Raw genomic sequence first — 15,221 nt, forward strand, 5'->3', positions numbered from 1 at the left:
AGGTACCTTGGTGTCCTCATGCGTACCACCTGAACCCCCAGTGCTGCAGGGCAGGGGTGGGGTGCTAGGCAGAGGGAGGGTGAAGTGAACCAAGTTTAACTGCTTATTTTTTGGCAAAAGTGTTCCATTGCATTTTCCAAGGTCCCTTCCAGGTCTAAAATTATAAAATTGTTTTAAACTGAGTGTTCCCTTCTTCCTCATTTATAAACACTGAATTCTCATTTTAACTTCAGCTTTAGCAATATTTTTGAGACCAGCTTTCTGGTCAGTTTAATGATTCTTTGTTTCCCTCATATTGGTTTTGTTTAGCGAGCTCAGTAACGTGCACCCGCAGTACTACAAATTCCTTCTCAGAGCATCTATACATTAACTGAACTTTTCATGTTTCTACAACACTACAAAACATGTCCCCCCACCCCAAGTTAGGCAGTTGGAGTTAAAGCCACAGATTTCAGAAACAATATGAGTTCAATTTCTAGTTCTACCCGCTGTTACCTTGGGCAAGTGTCCGAACTTACTTCAACAATAAAATGTAGATGGTGACACCTCTTCAAGGTGCCTCGCATACAGTAGCACTCAGTAAACATTATCTATTATACTCAAATTCATCCTTCCTGTAATTCCAAATCTTGGGTTTACTCCTGGTATTTTGGTATCTTCTTTATGCCCAAACTTTAGGGGATAGTGTGTTTGCTCATGAACAATTCTCATGTTTCTTTAAAATCAGTGATGAAAACTGATACAATTAAATTACGTAGAGTACTTTAATTGTTGCCACTGGTTAGCTGTCATTCCCACTAGACTCTGGATTCTCAACAGGCTGAATCATGCCTAAATTCATCTTTGTAACCAAAGGGCCTAAGTCTGCTGGCAATTAAGTCCTAATTTGACTATTTCCTAAGAAAAATTCTCTTTAAAAATCTAGGTAATTAGTAACACTAGGATAATGGTAGTAAGACAACTGCTGGAGTTTTTAGCTTTTGATCTTAGAGATATAGCTTGAAAGGGTCTCTAATCTTGTGGGATAAAATTCAGAAAATTAAAGCTATACTCCAATAATGAAAAGCCGCTGGGTTCTTAAGAAAGACAAAGACATGCTAATTTGCATGGGGGCAAGAGTTAAAGGCTTTTATAACAGATTCCATCTTTGACAAATTATGGCAAACACTAGAAGGAAAAAAGAATCCCTGTTTGGTAGTCTAGATACTGCAGGTAGGTTCGACAAATATCAAGAGGCCAAATCAGGACAGTTTTGTAAAACGTGCTGGGTATACTAATGGTATATAAGCTGCTGTTAGCTAGTGCATGGACGGACGTATATTTCTGGCAATATTCAGAAGTTGAATATTTAACATAAAAAATATATACGTAAGAAAAAAATGTAACCAGGACATCATACCTTGATTTCATGGCTATAACTGCTGAGAAAAGTTGAAGAATAGAAGCTACATGGCAGTTCACTGTAGACAAGGCCAGTCACAGGTATGATGCCCAAGGATGTCCACAAGCATCCAGGGGGTCGGCTCGTTGATGGATTCCATTCCACTACAGGAGTCCAACAGCTGATGTGGAACTGCTGTAGGAAAGGTGTCTGACTGTTTAGTTTAAAAAGTATCCAGAAGGCTATGGCAAATGTGGAATTGTCTTCCTAGTGCTCTGAATATCAAAATCTTAACAAAGCTCAGTGGAAGGGGAGAGTACTCAGGACTTTATCAATAAGATATTTGGCTATCATAAATTAATGACATACTGGAACAGAGGCGAGGCCGTGGTCTCTTTATTGCTCACTGATTATAAACAGTCATTCTTCTCAGGAAGAAACATTTTCAGAAACATTTTAATAAATCATTCACATTTATTATTTTTAATTCTAATGTTTTATTTTTAATTATTTTTCTGCCAGATACGGTACATAAAATGTTTCCACTTACAGTAGTGGTGTGTCTGTGTATACATATATATGGTTTATATAAAAAGTTGATTAAAAAATCAAGTTAATACAATAAGTGCAAAAAAATCTTTAACCTTTGAAAATTACTGTAATAAAACCAAAAAGTCAAGAGACTGGGCTTTTAAAATAAAAGCCTTGCCACTACCTATTCTTTTAATTTTTGTCTTTCTTCTCTGACTTTACAGCCAACCCAAAACGAGACAAAGTCACACGTATGTATATAAATCTTAAGTTGTTCAAGATTTATGTAAGCAATGTTTCCGCATCACGAAGAACAATATTTAAGAGGCTATTTTATGTTTGTTTCACAGGTTACTATTCTGTTGTGTTTCCAGACTGGCTGATACTTCCACGTAATAGATACCTATCTCTTTTTCTCATTGTTAGTCCACCAATCCTATTACTGAGTGTTATAATTACCATTTTGGTTAAATACCCTCATTTAGTTCTCAAATAATAAAATCAAGGAAAAAAAAACCCTCATGTACAGCTTTTTTTTAATAAGTGGGTGTATTTCTATTTTAAAACTTTGAGAAAACATATATTGTTTACACTGTTGCAGCAAACCCTTACTCAAAAGAAACTTCAATTTAATAACACTGTACGGTAAACTCATCTTTATTACTTCCCACACTGTATGATAAACTCGTCTTTGTTATTTCCCACTCTGTATAAAAAAGCATTGTTTTTAGGCTGCCACTGCTGTGATTTCAAACCCTGGTGTGCTTCAGCTTCTAAATATGTAAAGTCAATCTTGAGATAGGTAGGTGAGTATAAGTAACTGCACTGGACCTTATTAACAAAACATTTCTATAATCTGTTGCATGCTGCTTCAACTCTAAATATCTGGTTTTCCCTTCTCTCCTGCAATTTTATGACTTTCTGGTTTACAACTTCCTCAGATTCAGAACGGAATAGTAATTAAGGAATAATATCTAAGAAGCCTTGCTTTTTTGGATTATGAGATTATAGACAGGGGAGTTTCAACTGTGGTACAGTGAGTTAACCATCTGACTACAGCAGTTTTAGGTTGCTGAAATTCCTCTGCCCAGCAAGATCCAGTGTTGCTGCAGCTTGGATTCAATCCCTGGCCCAGGAACTTCCCTATGCTATGGGTGTGGGCAAAAAGAAAAACATTTTAGAAAGGAATAAGCCTAAACGTTTACGTGTTATCATTAAAGCACTGAAAAATTATCTTCCACAAAACCAAATTATTTATCAAATCCAATGTCTGGCATCAGACACCTGGACTGGATGGGTAATTACAATAGCCATATTCCCAAAATACAACCTATATAGAATTACTCCTAAAATCATTCTTAGGCAAAACCTGCCTGGAACAGACTAGCTGCAATGCATATAAACACATTTATACCACTTTCTTGTATAAAATTTTTCAGAAAAATTATGGAGAATGCAGTAATTTATAAAGAATAGCTGTTTATGTAAACACTTTATATCAAGAACAAAACAAACTCAGAAAAATGTGATCAGTGTATTACCTTTCACAGATAGGCAACTAATGCCCTAGTATCTCAAAATCCTTTACAAAAGGAGGTAGCTTAATACATTCTAGTTCAGGAGTTTCGGCCTTTGGTCTTTGCTACTTTTTTTTCTTCTTTTTCTTTTCATCTGCTTCCATTTTAAGCTTAACTTCTTCAGCTGTAAGAGCTCCCAGTTTCTTACTCTTTGCTTTCTTAACCTTTTCCTTGATGGTGGCCACATCAATTTTAGTTTCAGTAGAAGCTAAATAAGTTAAAAATACATGTAACAAGATTTAATATCAGAGTACTGCTGTAATTGAAAGGTCATGTTATAAAACTACAAAACATCTGCTGAAAGTTAGAAATTTCAAAATGGCATAATTTATATGAACAATTACTCAATGCAACTATATTAAAATTACATTTTCCTCTTAAACTGAGATTATTTTCTTTTCCATATATTGGAACTTTTTCCTTAATACGCCAACTTTCCCATTAAAGTAAATGGGAAGTAAACTTTCCCATTTCTTGCCCACTGAAATAATTTAAATATATTTAACTCTTCTGGCTTCAGTACTTTTAGCTAATCATGAAACTATAGGTCAAAATCTACTTCATCTAATACCATATTAAAAGCTTAAATAGTTTTCCAAATATTAGTTCAATTAATAGTAGCATTTCATTTAGTAAGATTTTGGTAATAATCTGAGAGCATCTGGAGGTCCTAATAGAACCCAACCATCCTACCACCAAAAAGCTTAAAAACAGAAAGAAAGCAGTGAAGGAAAAAAACAAAACAAAACAAAAAAAACCTTTCTCTTAGCATTTAAAGAATAGTATTCAGGACATAAAAGAATCACAAAATAAAATGACATCATACAAATGACCCAGCAACTTGAGATAAAATTTAAAAGCCTAATCCTCCACTACAGTAGAACAGCTACACTTCTAATCAGTAATAAACTGAGATTAAACTAGCTACATAACTAACAGACTGTACAAACTAGAAATTACAATGCTTATGTTTTTAACTTTTATATAAACAATCATCTAAAGAGTAGGATGCAGTATTTTTAAAGCTGTTAACACCGACATAACACTACTATTTTAGTAATTTACATCTGGCTTTGGTGCAATGCTACTGGTGACCTCCCTACCCTCTCTGAGCCACTGACCACTTTGGAGAATTACCTGACAGAAGAGCACAAATGTTACTAGTGGAAAAGAAAATGCAAAAGAGGAGATGAGAGATCAAAATGAGGCTAGGGAATGAGAAGAAAAGGCACTAAAAGTGTTTTATCTGAGTGTCACTTTTAGTTGTCCCTGAATAAGAAAGATCTTCCTGCTCTTTTAACCTAAGGGGATGAGAAATCCATGTTAACAATACAAGAATCAAAATTTAAAGCCAGAGGTCACACAAGTAAACAAAAGCACTACTTTAGGTAAGCTCTTTTTGAGAGGCATGATAGCAGAGCTCAGGGATCTTATAGTTTTACTTTTTACAGCAGGTTCACTGCTCTGGTTCATATCTTTAGTCCTTCCTCAGCATAATCAGAAGTCAGGAAGGGACTGCCAATTTGGGATACTATTAAATAGGCACTAGCCGCTACTAAACAATAAATGACCTCAGTCACCTCTTGTCCCTAGGGTTTGTGATTAATGAAATGCTGAGAATTAATGACAGGGTTATTTCTTACCACTCAAAGAGAGTCAGACAAATTCACTATGGGTTCACTTTTCCTATAAACAGACTTTTACATCAACCAAGAGCTGGAAAACGAGCATTACCTTCCTTAGGTTTCACAACTGGTTTCTCTTTAGGTGGAATAAAAGCTTTGTTTCTTTCCTCTTGTCTCTTACTAAGAGCTTCAGCTTGTTTAGCCTACATCATTAATAAAAAAAACTACGTTAGTAAAACATTATATGGCTAAAGAATTCAAGTTTCTCTGAACTTTTGCAATTATTGCTTATTATTATAATTACCTTTATTGCTTCCATTTTCTGTCTCTTCTTTTGACTTGACTTCAAAAAGTATTCACCACTAGCCAATTCTTTATCAATCTGTTGAAAGCAGTATAAATACATACAATTATATCAGAAATAATGTAGATGAGAATTCCTAAAAAAGTCACAGTGACCTTGAAGAAAAGACAGTAGAGTCAAAACTCTGATTACTTTGTAAGGTAGCAACACTAAAAGAAGGAAATGTACTTCAAGCTTAGGGGGATTACATTCCTCAAAGCATGTGTGAGGGAAAGTAGGTGATGCGTTCATGAAGTTCACAATAGACTGCTTCAGATAGGGTAGAAGGGCAATGATTCAGAAACGTGTGAGAGGAAACTGGAAAGATTGTTTTGGGAAAGCTTGAAGAAACTTGGATGACAGGTAAAGGAGGTGGGGATGTGATTTAGAAATGACTGAAGGTTCCTGAAGTGAAAAGAGCAAAGCAGCATTTTATAAAAGGTACAGAAGAAGAAAGAAGAGATAAAAGCCTGGAATAGAGATTTCGGCATACAAAATGAAAAGCAGTAACTGCCAGGATGTGGCAACTAATTAAATACTAATTAGAGAAAGCAATAGCTCACTCACTCCATATACAGTTAACATATAACTGGTCTATTTAATACAGAGCATTAGTATATCTAAGGCAATGTTGTTCTAAACTCTTTACAAGTTCTCTACAATTTACTAACTCAATCCTCATTAACAATTCTTTGCGGTAGATATTATCCCCATTATATGGAGAAACTGAGGCATGGACAGGTTAAATAAACTGTCCATAATTACACAGCAAATAAGTCAAATGAGACATCACTGATTCAAGCAGCTTATGGTCATACAAGAGAAAGGTAACTACTAAGTACAGGCCAGGACCATATGAAATCTATCAGGTGTTATGGAAGCATGTGGTTTAGAAACTGGATCACTCTACTCTCCCCCAAATAAGTTTGCTTTTGGCTTCACTTTCTTCCTTTTCCAGAGCAGACCTCATGATCCAACATTGCCATTGTTTTTTTACTGTGATGACCATTCCTTTTTTATCTTTGACCTTTCATCAAATCTTCCCTGAAAATCTACAAACACAGGGCTGTGGGGAAGACAAGATAGGGATGGGTTTACATGCTGAGCACAAAGAACTAGTAGAAAGGGAAGACTTTAACATACTGCCAAGGGAGAGAATAAAGAAACAATCCCCCTCAGAAGACAGATGAAGACAATTCAAAGAAGAGGTAAAGAAAGGACTGATGCAGATGAGGGGGGAAAAAATGTGAGAAAAGAGGAAGTTGAAAGAGTTCTTCCCTGGAGATCTCAAATATTTCAGGAAAATAAAAGGCAATGTTAGGAGTGGGAGGATGCCTAAAGAATTAAGAGGATGAAGAGAGCTGCTGGACAAGACTGAAAACCTGAGGCTGGAAATGTTTTTTTTGGCTGAGGTGGTTACATGTATAAGTTCTCAGGCTAGGAACTGAACCCACACCACAGCAGCAATCTAAGCCACTGCAGCGATAACACTGTATTCTTAACCCACTGCACCACATGGGAACTCCTGAATTTGTAAGGGACACAGTCCAAAGATAGGACTTCTCTCCAGCTATGTTTAGCGGACACATTAAAGGAAAAAAGTCAAGTTCTAGGACTGATCCAAGTCTTAGAGTTCTGTTGGGCAAGTGTGATATAAGGAAAGGGAGTATGAAAGAAGAGTAATGAGTAAGACAGGAAAGGAAATTTTAGAAAGGAAATGGTGCCAGAAGACAGCTAACAAAATGAGAGACATTCATATATTAGAAAAAGGATTGGGTAATAGAATTTAAGATTTCAAAACAAGAGCAATCATACAGCACATGGTCACATGAATGATGCGGAAAACACTGTGGACTAAATCATTGAACTTTTTTATCCATGGAACATTTACAGTGGCTACTGATACACAACTGACACCAACCACCTTGATCCAGACTACACTCACAATAGAAGCCTCCATTCCCCACCCATAAACAGTTCATTCAAATTAAGCCTATTTAAGAAACAGCAAGGTCCTAATGTATAGCACAGGGAACTATATTCAATATCCTGTGATGAATCATAATGAAAAATATAGTGTATAAATATATATATAGATATATCTGAATAACTTCGCTGTACAGTAGAAATGAGCACATTGTAAACAATATATGTCAATTAAAAAAAAAAAAAACACTTACCTTCAGTTTCCTGTCTCTCTACACTCCCAAACATACACAGAAATTCCACCTAAATACCCTAAAAGTTTCTGACAAAGCAGATTAAAATGGTTTCCCCTCATGTAAACAAATTCAATACTGACCTGACTTTCTGGCTGTGGTGGTGGGAATGGTGTATACTCTTTCTTAGTAGTCTTTTTCTTTGGTTCTTTGCGTTTATTCACATTTTTGTGCTTGAACTGAGGCAAAAATCTCTCCCAACTCTGTGATCTTAACTCCGAATCTTTTGCCAGTTCTCGTTTAATCATTAAGGTCTGGGGTCAAGGCAATATATGAACAAAGTAAACATTTTTCATTTTAAAAGATATGTTTTCTCAAACTAAGACATTATAAATAGTTACTATAAACAACAAAATTAAAAGGAACAGTTCTTAGTCTCTTCGGTAAAGATTAATATAATCCTATAAAAAAATATGTAAATCTTAAACAGGCATAATTAACCAAGCATCAGAAAACCATTATAAATTTAGATTAAGAAACACAATCATTAAAATAAATTGAGATGAAAATAAGACTAAGAACTTTTCAACCATTATTTCATTAAAACCTGTAAAGTTCAACTTTATTACGAAGTTGAACTATTGTTATTAATAAACAGAGGTCTTAGTGATGTTTCCTATAAGCAGGAAATTTTCAGTAGCACCTGAAATACCACAGGGAAAGAAGGCAGTTTCCCGTGATCAACAAAATCAGTATTTTCACATTTCCTTCACTCCTTTTGAATTTTATAGACACAGCGTAACTCAAAATAGTTCTTTCACCCCAATCTAAGAGTGACTTTTTAACTTGATCAAATTTAAGGACTATTTAACAAATATCCATCATAAAATAGCTCATTATACCATGGTTACATTTCCAAGAATGATCGTGATTATTGTACATACAGGCATGTGTAACTCTCAATGAGCCTATAATTTGAGTGTTAAAAAAAAAGTTTTAATCCAATCTGAACAATTCCAGACTTTACTTTTAAAAAAAGGCAGAATTCTGAAAGATCGCATCTTTAAATATAGTACGTGGGCTCATAACCTAAGAAAACTGGATTGGCGACATCTACAACAAATTCTATGAACTATATTAGAACTATATCAATGCATTAACATGCCCCCTTCAATAGTTTTCAAACTGTATTCCACCAGAAACCCAAGTTTCCAAGAAAGCAATTACAGGACTGGGATAGAACTGAGTAGTCAGAACTCGACCTCTAATTTACTCCAAATAGCATTTATCTGTTTTGTGTATCAGGCTTTCATAAAAGACTAATTTCAAGAAAGGTTTCTGCAGCTAAACAACTTTTTTACTGTTATAGAGTAACATATAGTGAACACTCACTTTAATGTTATAAATTGGATGAATATTCTTCATGGTGTCTAGGACTACTTTTCGAACCTGAAATTTGCAAAGAAAAATGAGGAGTTAATAGAAACAGTATCTCTAAAGATTTTCTCTTAACATTTTATCAAGCTAATGAAAATGGTCATAAAAACACTAAATTAACATTACCTAAAAATTCAAACAAAATTATCTTGAATTTTTCTGAGCCTGACTTCTACTGGCTGTATAGTTTCTACAAATCCCAAGATCTGTTCAATTCTCCAATCATTGAAGCTCATGTAATTATACTACGTTTCTTATGTTTGCTGCAGACTGATAACTTAAATGCCAACTTAAAATCTGTAGTGGAAGGAGTGATGATATGCAGACCCTTTAATTCAGGAATGGATCTCTCTATAGTTACAAAAGGTTGGCATGATGCTAGAGTCCAGGAAAGATTATTCCCTCAAATTACATGAATAATTTACTAATGGGAAATCAAAGCACATTCTTAAAAAGTAATTATAAAACAGTAATTATCCAATGAACTATTAATATTATATCCATATTATTTTATCTGTTCTCAGCTGAAAATTAACTGAAGAGAGTAAACAGTTCTCACCTCTTTTAAGCCACTAAAAGGTCCAATGGCTGAAACCGTGTTTCCCTGAACCATAATGTAACAGTTTGTTAAGAGTTCCAATGCCTATATCAAAAGAGCAGTAAGTTGAAGTTCAATACACTGAAAAACTACTGATACAGGAAGATATACTTTTTCACTAATAAAAAGTACCTTCAATGTAGATCCTTTGGGACCAATAAGCCGTTGTCTTCTTTTTACAAATCTTTCTTTGTTTCTTACTAAAGAACCTATTTTAATGATGTCACATGCAACATCATCCTGAAGAATTCGTACTGCCTTTTGGGAGAATCAAGAAAATACTCCATCAACATTCTTTACAAATATATTTCTTTTCCAAGCCAAGAAATTTAAGCACAAAATGAAAACTATGCAGGGAACAGCACAGTGCTATATATTGTTTTTAATACTGATGCAAATAAAGCAAAGTCTCTGAAATTCTAAATTTACCTGTTCAAATGAAACACTCCTTGCTAAGAGTTTTATTAGGTCTCTGGCCCTAATGATGATGTATGGATCAAAAGTCTTCTTTGTTGTACAGACAGTCATGCTTCCCTCAATCAGGTCCAGAGTTGCATTAACATGCTACAAAAAGAGCAAACAAGCCATTGTCTAAAAATGAATTCAGATTTAGATAATTACAGAGCCTATCCTAACCAAACTATGAGTTTCTGTGCCATTCTGTGCTTTCTCTCAAAATCTATTAACTGTGCTTGAAGAAGCTGGGTAGTTAATATAAACAACTAATACTTTATTACTTTCATACTTCAAAGAATATAGGAAACTCAGGCAATTGAAAGCATTTACAGTTGGCTTTACAATAATTTATACTTATTAGAATAAAGATTTCTAGTTAAAAAAATACGTCAATCAAAATGAGGCCATGTTCAAGACATAAGGTAATAATGTAAAACTTTATAATTTCCCTACCCTGGTTGGACCCAGCTCTAATCCATTATCTGCTCCCCAGAGTGAGAATGGATTTTCCCCTTAAAACTTTTTTCTAGCTGCTTTGTATTAGCTAAATACAAAGTAAAAACGAATTGGCATAGGTTTAAAAATAAAGGCAATAATTAGGGAAAATATGTATTAACTTTCAAAAGGAAGAACCAGGTTTCAATAAAGCAAATAAAAATGCTATTTTCTAATTTGTGAGCATAATTTGAGAATATTTCAATATAGTGGACAATAAACAATGAAACATAAGTGTGTATGCATTTACAAAAAAAAATTGAGTCTAATCCCAGATGCAGGCATTTGTAAAACATAGCATACTGTTAACTGAGCCACTCTCATATCCAGTGGGCACATATGACTGCAGAGCAGTTCCAAACCTCAAAAAACATTTTCTATCACAACCTAGTGTATGTATCCAAACACACGCCCCAAAAGTTTCATAAAATAATACTTATCTTTACACCTGTGATACATTGACATATTTTTTTAAGGCTCATTACATGCACTAAACTGACTTACTGGTTCACTACAAGGTCCCAATCTAGTTAGAAAATAAAATAAAAACAAACACACTGCTCTAGGGGTATAGCAGCAACAACGAATAGGGAAAATGTGGCCATACCACATCTTTCATTTACAATAAAAAGCCAAGCCATGCCAGGAACATGCCTTAGCTCAAACTGTTCATGGCAACTACCATAGCAGAATAGGCATTCCGAAATTTGGAGTTCGCAGGTGAGTTTCAGGCAGTCTGTGAAGCCCCTAAACATTTAAAAGCATGTGAATTTTTCAAAGTAATTTATTACAAAATTACAAACGAATGAACTATAAGGATAAAACTTACTTTGTTTAAAATACCAAAGGAACCATATTAATCATATGCCAACACCTTAAAAAAAATCCATCAGCACATAGTCACTTACTTAAAAGTAAAACTATAAGCAAAAGCAAAATCTCAAAGATATAAAATATGCATACATGTTCATTCAAGGCTTTCTGTACCAATGGCCAGCACTCTTTCAAGTAAGCCTCTCTGTATTTTGGGAACAAAGTTGCAAAACTGCTCTCCTCCAAGAGTCCTCTGGGATTGTCCTCTTTGGAAAAAGCTGGCTCCTTCCAACCATCGGGAACAGTGAGGAGTTCTGATTCATCTACAAAGAGCGAAAAATCTACACATCAGATTAACTTCTTTTGGATATTTTCTGAACACTTGTATGCATACATTCACAAGCTTCCCAATACTCTCCTTGCATTTCCTTTTCCCCTGCCTTTTATATTATTAAAGAACATGCCTCTGTTATAATCGTCAATATTAAATTGATTAAAATTATCCACACATGTTCCAGCTGCCTCATAAGATTAAGTTCCTCCTTTGAGCCACACTCACTGGCATATGCCTGACAGAGAGTGGATACTCAAGAAACTTGTATTTCACTACACTATCTTAGAGTTCAAGATCCAAATTCCATTTTGTTTATATTAGTATTTTAAACATAAGTAACCTTCAGACCTAACTGAAGTGGAGCCTTGATGTAAAAATATTTTCATGTGTATGTGTACATAAAACTTTTCAAAGCTGATCCTGGTGTACACTTTCAGTTAATATTCACTACTGTGGGGTTTTAGGTTTTCCAAAGAGCTTTCATGTGCCTTATTTCTGTATACCTTCATGACAACTAAGAAATGAATCAGTATTATTCCCATTTTATAAAAGATATTCAGTTCAAAGTTCAAGTGAATAATAAAAACAAAGTAAAGCCTAAGAAGGAAAACACAAAAGAATACCTATGTTCCCTTTTCATTCACATAAAATTCAAAAACAGGCAAAATTAAAACATCCTGTGCATAAGTAGTGAAGATTATAAAGAAAGGGAACAGAATAATTGACATGATTCACAATGGTTACTTTGGGTCCCTAAAGAGATATCTGAGAGTTGTAAGCAGGGGATTTTGAGGGTAAGGTAATGCTCTATTTTACTTTATGGTCTGTTTTGTTTCACTTGTTGGTTTTATTCTGTAAACTGTACACGTACTATCCCCTTTGCTATATACTTTACTTACTTAAGACAGCAACAACAAAACACCTTTAGTATTTCCTTAATGCCAAAGGAATGAGAGTTCAAAGTTTTTAACCAATAAGACTAGTTGAGCAGGCTATTTCTCTGGAATAGAGAGAAAGGAATAGAAGATATATTTCTTCTATTCATACTGAAGAAAATAGAAAAACAAAACTACAAAGCAAGAGAAAAGTTTAAAAATTATGCAGTCAGGAGCTGTGTTGGCAAATGCTTTAGCAACCTGACAAACAAAAATAATGATAAGCTTTCCAAAGTGTCTTTCCTAGCTGACAAACTAGTGCTAAGGACAATGGCAGCTACCTTCCATCACTACGTCTGTCTCAGTCCTTCATTATCACTCTATCACTTGTTCACTTTACAAAAAGATCTCCCAGAGTTGCCCTTGTGGCTCAGGAGGTTACCCTAACATAGTAGGTTAGCCCAACATAGTGTCCGTGGGGATGCGTGTTCAATCCCTGGCCCCATTCAGTGGGTAAAGGAATCAGGTGTTGCCCAGACTGCTGTGTAGGCCGACAGCTACAGCTCGGATTCAACCCCTAGCCGGGGAATGCCATACGACGCACGTGCAGTAGTAAAAAAGAAAAAAATAAAAACAAAGCAAAACAAAATGACCTCCTACCCCTGCCTCATCCCATCCCTCATTCTGTCAACGACTTCCAGCCAACGCTGCGAGTGTTAAGAGTCCAAACTCCCTCCTCAATTTCGTACTTAATACTCCTATTTTCACACCCTCTTACAAAAAAAAAAAACCGCATTCTGCAATATCTCTACTTTGGAGACTTCTAGCAAAAGCAATTAGTTAGGAACACGTTGCCGGCACCTTACTGGTCTTCCAGAAAGTCTGCCAACAATCCCAACTGGGAGCAATTACCGGTATTCAACTTCAAAGAACAGACTGAAGGCGGAGTTACACGTTTCTAGCCAGTGAAAGACAAAAAACCCACAAATCCCGGGCTTTTGTCCTCACACAACCTCACCTCGATTCTCTGGCTTCGGCTTCTGACGACGAACTGCAGCCGGAGCATTCTGCTGGGAGGACGCCATCTTCAAACTGCTTCCGGCGATACCTGGAAGCGAGTCCTTTCTTAAGTCCTACCAGCTAAAACCCCCGTACTCAAAATGAGTTCCGCAGAACGCAAACGAGGAGATCTGCGCAGTCTCCATGTGTGCACTGCATGCTGGGAATTGTAGTTTAACAGTGTGGGCGAGTCGGAGAGGGTTTTATCCACGGTTTTCTCGTAGCCTCAGGGTGTAACCCGGAACTCGGGACTCCAGGCTTTAGGCAGAGTGCAACCTAAATATCATTGATATCACTCATCCTTCTATAACTATTTATATGACCATCAAATATGTGTTAGGCGTGGAGAGGTGGTAGACGTGAGAATGCAAGGTCCTTGAAGTTAAGAAATGACAGTAATAGTTACCATTTGAGACTACCTTGTGTTGGGCACTTTATTTGCATTATTTCTAATCCTTGAAACAAAAGCAGAGTTAAAACTCTAAGATTGCTTTTTTGTTTGTTTTTGTTTTTTGTTTTAATTAGTTTTTCCAAGTCACTGTTTCTGATGGTCACTTTCTAAGGTCGTGCTATTTCTCTTTCTAAGCCGCAGGGATGGAAACTAAGCGATGCTTCTGAAGTTTTCACCTAGTCTAAGATTTCCTCAAATGACTAACTCCTGTCTATTTTAACATTGCACATAGCTGGCGTCAAGATGTGGGGCTGGAGTTCCCATCGTGGCTCAGTGGTTAAGGAATCCAACCCTGGCCTCACTCAGTGCGTTGAGGATCCCAGGTTGCAGTGAGCTGCGGTGTGGGTTGTAGACAGCTCGGATCCCGGTTGCTGTGGCCCTAGCATAGGCCGGTGGCTACAGCTCTGATTAAACCCCTAGCCTGGGAACCTCCATACGCCCCTGGTGCAGCCCTAGAAAAGACTAGGGGAAAAAAAAAAAAAAAAAGATGCGAGGCTCACCAGAGCTATACATTTTTACACTTCTAGGAAACTAAAAATTCTTAAGCTAAAGGTAAGACTTCTTTTGATGATTGCCATTTAAAAATTTTCTGCAACACAAATAGGGAAATTGATAGTTGAATTCCTTGTATTAGTGAAACAGGAAATGTTTATCCCAAATTCATCTTCGCATATCTTCTGTAAAAGACTTTCCTTTATGAAGTACTTGTATAAAACAGTTCCGTGAAAGGTACTGTGAAGCCAAACTGACTAGTTTGCCAACTACTGGCTATACAGCCTTCAGCAAATTTCTTACTTACTCTGCAAAGAAGAGTTCCTGCAATAGAGAGAATAAGAGGAATTCAGTGACTTTACACATATGAAAAGCTTACCAAAAAATATTTTGTATGTGGTACACATTCAAAAGTTGTTAGGTATTATTTCTCTATAATGGCGAAAAAGTAAAATCATCTTAACTTTCAATTAAGGATATAGTTAAATAAATTGGTTTTGGCTTCATAACTGTGAGATATTATACAAGCATTAATAAGAATTAATTAAATCTATATGGGAATATTACCTAGAGGCATTGAGTAATAAAAAGCCAG

General features: G+C 35.7%; 2 protein-coding genes across 12 annotated transcripts in view; one reads left to right on the forward strand and one right to left on the reverse strand.

Moving 5' to 3' along the window:
* GLIPR1 (GLI pathogenesis related 1) overlaps positions 1-3,871 on the forward strand; it is a 53,264-nt gene extending 49,393 nt beyond the window's left edge. For 7 of the 11 annotated variants that reach the window (XM_021092042.1, XM_021092043.1, XM_005663997.3 and 4 more), the window contains one exon: positions 2,137-2,428. In XM_021092042.1, the coding sequence (XP_020947701.1) occupies positions 2,137-2,408 (272 nt within the window). In that variant the 3' untranslated portion in view covers positions 2,409-2,428. Of the gene's footprint in view, positions 1-2,136 lie in introns of all 11 variants that reach the window. The other 4 variants (XM_021092047.1, XM_021092048.1, XM_005664000.3 and 1 more) reach the window with 1 other exon arrangement.
* Positions 1,762-13,796, reverse strand: KRR1 (KRR1, small subunit processome component homolog). Its single transcript, XM_003126388.4, has 10 exons — positions 13,643-13,796; positions 11,566-11,738; positions 10,081-10,215; positions 9,784-9,909; positions 9,613-9,696; positions 9,009-9,065; positions 7,760-7,930; positions 5,419-5,496; positions 5,224-5,317; positions 1,762-3,697 (listed from the first exon to the last, which is right to left on the reverse strand). Exons 1-10 carry the CDS (start codon positions 13,707-13,709, stop codon positions 3,555-3,557), a joined length of 1,128 nt encoding a protein of 375 aa, XP_003126436.1. The 5' UTR covers positions 13,710-13,796; the 3' UTR covers positions 1,762-3,554.

Source organism: Sus scrofa, chromosome 5 (genome assembly GCF_000003025.6).
Source record: "Sus scrofa isolate TJ Tabasco breed Duroc chromosome 5, Sscrofa11.1, whole genome shotgun sequence".
Classification (NCBI taxonomy): domain Eukaryota; kingdom Metazoa; phylum Chordata; class Mammalia; order Artiodactyla; family Suidae; genus Sus; species Sus scrofa.

Bases quoted from the DNA above. Each gene is read 5' to 3' on its own strand.
- KRR1 (XM_003126388.4), bottom strand. From the start codon at position 13,709: ATGGCGTCCTCCCAGCAGAATGCTCCGGCTGCAGTTCGTCGTCAGAAG. The intron at 11,739-13,642 runs GTGAGGTTGTGT...CGCTCTTTGTAG, and splicing joins GCCGAAGCCAGAGAATCGAG to ATGAATCAGAACTCCTCACT. The intron at 7,931-9,008 runs GTGAGTGTTCAC...CCTTGACCCCAG, and splicing joins ATCCAATTTATAACATTAAA to ACCTTAATGATTAAACGAGA.